Genomic DNA, 4,246 nt, shown 5'->3' with positions numbered 1-4,246 from the left:
ATGGATAAATTTAGATATAGAGAAAAAGGAGTTAGACACTTCTCTAGGAGTAATTCAGAGTGGTTTGATGATGAGTGCGTAGAACAAAAGGCTGATGTGAAAAATAGGCTCAGGAGATGGAGGAGACTTGGAGAGGATTGGAGATTGGAAGAATATTTATTATCGAAACAAAATTTCAGAGCGCTATGTAAAAGTAAGAAACAGGAATATTTGACCAGTTTTAATCAACTGCTTTCAAAGTGTAAGTCAAGTCAAATGTTTTGGGATTGCATTCGTAAATTACAAGGTAGAAGTAAATTTCGTATACCGGAGGAGATTAAAACTGAATTGCTTGTGCATTTTAAAAGCTTACTGTTTAGTGATAACCTAGATAAGGAAATTGTTTGTTTGGAGATGATAACGGTAGGTTATCTTGACAGGCATATTTCTCTCGAAGAATTAGACATTGCTTTGAGAGAGGCAAGGTCAGGTAAAGCAGCTGGCCCGGATGGTATTCCGATGGAATGTTGGAAACTGGTAGATGAGCGATTGCGACAGAAGCTGTTGGATATTTTTAATGAAGTCCTGGCAACCGGAATTTACCCTGATGGTTGGAAATTGGCGAGAATATTTCCCATTTTTAAATCAGGAGATATAAACAATACAAGCAACTACAGAGGAATCGCATTGTTAAATACTGTTAGCAAAATTTTTTCAACGATCCTATGTAAAAGACTGATATTTTGGGTAGAGAGTGAGCATATTATATCAGAGATGCAAGCGGGTTTTCGTCAAGGGTATTCCACAGTGGACCATATTTTTGTTTTGTGGAATTTATTAAAAGAACGTCTAGACAAAAAACGCCAAAAAGTATATACGTGTTTTGTGGATTTCCGAGCTGCATTTGACTCAGTGAATCGTCTGAAATTATGAAGGAGGCTTGCTGATTTGAGGTTAAGTCATAAAATATTGAATTTATTGCGATCGATGTACACGAATATGTCAGCATTTTTGATGGTTAATGGTACGACTACTGAACCCTTCCACTGTAACAAAGGAGTTCGGCAGGGATGTCCGCTAAGTCCATTACTGTTTTCTTTATATGTCAACGGTTTCGTAAATAGACTGAGTGAGATACCAAGATTTAATAGCCTATGGTTGGGCAATAATACTTATATGAAGGTTATGTTGTATGCAGATGATGTGGTGATTATGGCTGATAGCCCGTTTGAATTACAGCTGGCAATTGATGGTCTTATGAGTTTCTCAACTGAGATGGACTTACAGATTAATAATAAAAAAACTAAAATAATAATTTTCCAAAATGGTAGTAAAAGATCAAGTAAGCTTAAATGGTTTTTGGATAAACAAGAGATTGAAATAATGGAAAAATATAAGTACCTGGGCGTTTGGATCAAATATAATCTTAACATATAATATATTAATCTGTTTCATTATTTCGTGTATAAAAACAACCAGTATTATAACAAATTTATTTTACTTAAGAATTCCATCTTAGAATAGAAAAGTAGAAAAACAAAATTACGTAACAATGGTCATAAAACTGATCACATTTACTTCAATTTAAAATTTAGTTATTAAAATATTCAATTATTTAATATATCTTGTTGTATTGTCTTTTCTTTTCAATCCAGCTTTCAACCAGTTTAACAGTGATTGTCCATTAACAGGATTTCTGTGGTGTTCACAAATTTTCTGATCATTGTTGTTCCAACGTACTTTTCAGTTTATTTATGGTAGTAATTTTTGAGTCTTCGATCTTTCCATCTGATTTCTTTTATAAATATTCGATTACATTTCTATAAGATAAGCAAAGGGTCAGGAGTTTCCTCGCTGACCACTTACACTGCACGGGTTAACAAAATCCGATCTCGTTGTCGTTCGGATGGCTAGGAGGGCAAAAAAGTGAGTGAAGAGGTGCGTCAGTAAGTCGACAGGCGTCTTGAATTGACAGGTGACAGGTTGACAAATAAAACATTTATTGAATAACTAGAATAACATATTTTCAAAAAATTCACGAATGACGCATCATCACAAGAAAGATAAAATTTCTAAAATAAATTTCTGAAAAATTTATTGTTATTTTTTTAAATGCGTGAACTGTTCATCTCTAAATGTCGAATAATTTAGAAATAGAATACATATATTTTAAAAAATTTAGCGTAGAGAATAGAAATTTTATTCACTGTACAATATACTTTGAAAATGAATTTTTCTGACATTTCAGATCGTTTTATTTTATTTATTTATTTTTTTATTTAGCTGACCTTCACCCTGAAAATATACAAAACAGAAAGTAAAAAGGAGAAGAACGAAATTCAATTTTCGGAAGAATGAAATGAATTATTTACTCTTAAGAATTTGTATTTTACACGTTCCAACATTACGAGATCCTCTTACGAGAACGATTTATAAGGGAAGTATACGTCACACAAGGTCTTTGAAAATACAATATCCTTATCATCTGAATCTAACATATTACATAAGTTTACATTTAAAAATAAGAATGAATAAGAATACGAATAATACATTTCAATGTTAAATTCATGTAAAATTAAATTTTATGCAATTAATTTCATGTATGTTGTTATTACTTTTAGACGTTCTTTGAATGAAACATTGAATGAAGTTTTGAAGAAAATGTTGTCGAAGATTATAACAAAATTGTGTATTAGATACACAGCTTTATTTACATCAGTGCTCGTCGTTTAAAAATATAAAAGAAGCGGGAGATCCATCGCAAAGATATAAAAAGAATTCATGAAGATATAAATACACATAGACAATGTTTTACAGAAATTGTTTAGTTTAATGTCATCCCTGATTAGCTGTTGTTGAAAATATTAGTAACATAATACATTTATGGTCGAACTTTGTTATCTCTAAAATTACTCTTTTGTGTTTTTATGAAGAAATTTGCCTATAGATTTAAAACTATTATTATTTAATTTACTATTATTATGGATTTTAATTATTGTTATTATTTAAGAAACTTTCTGTTATACATGGATAAAATATTATTTAAAAACAATTTTTTTAATTGCAGGAAAAAAAAACGAGAAGAAATTTTCATGTAAACACTGTAAGAAGAATTTCAAAACAAAACAATATTTGCAAAGGCATGATAGAATCCATACAGGAGAAAAGCCTTACAGTTGTGACGAGTGTAAAAAGAAGTTTTCACGAAAGTCTCACTTAATTCCACACCTTCGGGTCCACACTAAAGAAAAGCCTTACACTTGTGACAAGTGTAAAAAGAAGTTTTCACAAAAGGGAAGCTTAATTGCACACCTTCGGGTCCACACTGGAGAAAAGCCTTACAGTTGTGACGAGTGTAAAAAGAAGTTTACAACTAAACAAAGTTTGCAAACTCATGAAAGAATCCATACAGGAGAAAAGCCTTATAGTTGTGACGAGTGTAAAAAAAAGTTTGCAGAAAGGTCAAACTTAATTGTACATCTTCGGGTCCACACTGGAGAAAAGCCTTACACTTGTGACGAGTGTAAAAAGAAGTTTTCACATAGGTCAGTTTTAACTAAACACCTTCGGGTCCACACTGGAAAAAAGCCATACACTTGTGACGAGTGTAAAAAGAAGTTTTCACATAGGTCAGTTTTAACTAAACACCTTCGGGTCCACACTGGAGAAAAGCCTTACAGTTGTGACTAGTGTAAAAAAAGTTTACATAGAAGTCAAACTTAATTAGTCACCTTCAGATCCACGACAGACGAAAGCTATATGAATGTTAATAATATAAAGCTAAATTCATTCTAAATCATGATCTAAATAAAATAACATTAATAAAATAATATTAGAATAAAAGGAATGCAAATGAACTTTATGATTACCCGAAACCAACACCAGAGGGCTTGAACCACTAATATATTGTGCTAAAGGACAAAATAGTTGTGATTTAAAATTGTAACCATTGTTTTAAAGTACGCCGGATCCTCAAATAAAAGGTCGGCGTTTCGATCAATTTTTAACTTTGTGTGAAGATTTTTTATAATTTACCATTTGTTCTAATAAAGTTTATTCAAGCCAATACACTGTTACTTCTGTGGCGGAGTGAAAAGGATGTAAAATGGACTCGAAAATTTTATATTTTTGTAAATAGTCATAATTCAATTTCAATTTTAACATTAGAATATTTACAGTTTGAAATTTTAAACTTGAATTAATTTTTTTTTTTTATGTATAATGATCGAAATATGTAAGCAAAATTGGTTATAAATTAAAATGATGT

General features: G+C 31.1%; 1 protein-coding gene across 1 annotated transcript; it reads left to right on the top strand.

Moving 5' to 3' along the window:
* Positions 1–978: 978 nt before the first annotated feature.
* On the top strand, positions 979–3,669 carry LOC136973540 (zinc finger protein OZF-like). The gene is made up of 2 exons (XM_067268268.1): positions 979–1,321; positions 2,990–3,669. Exons 1-2 carry the CDS (start codon positions 979–981, stop codon positions 3,667–3,669), a joined length of 1,023 nt encoding a protein of 340 aa, XP_067124369.1.
* Positions 3,670–4,246: the final 577 nt, after the last annotated feature.

This window comes from Centruroides vittatus, unplaced genomic scaffold, assembly GCF_030686945.1.
Source record: "Centruroides vittatus isolate TY-2023 unplaced genomic scaffold, ASM3068694v2 contig_3196, whole genome shotgun sequence".
NCBI lineage: Eukaryota > Metazoa > Arthropoda > Arachnida > Scorpiones > Buthidae > Centruroides > Centruroides vittatus.
The sequence above is the reverse complement of the archived record's forward strand: the minus strand, read 5'-3'. Positions and strand labels throughout refer to the sequence as shown.

Coding starts and splice junctions, on each gene's coding strand:
- LOC136973540 (XM_067268268.1), top strand. CDS start 979: ATGTCAGCATTTTTGATGGTTAATGGTACGACTACTGAACCCTTCCAC. Junction 1,322..2,989: donor AAATGGTAGTAAAAGATCAA/GTAAGCTTAAAT, acceptor TTATTATTTAAG/AAACTTTCTGTTATACATGG.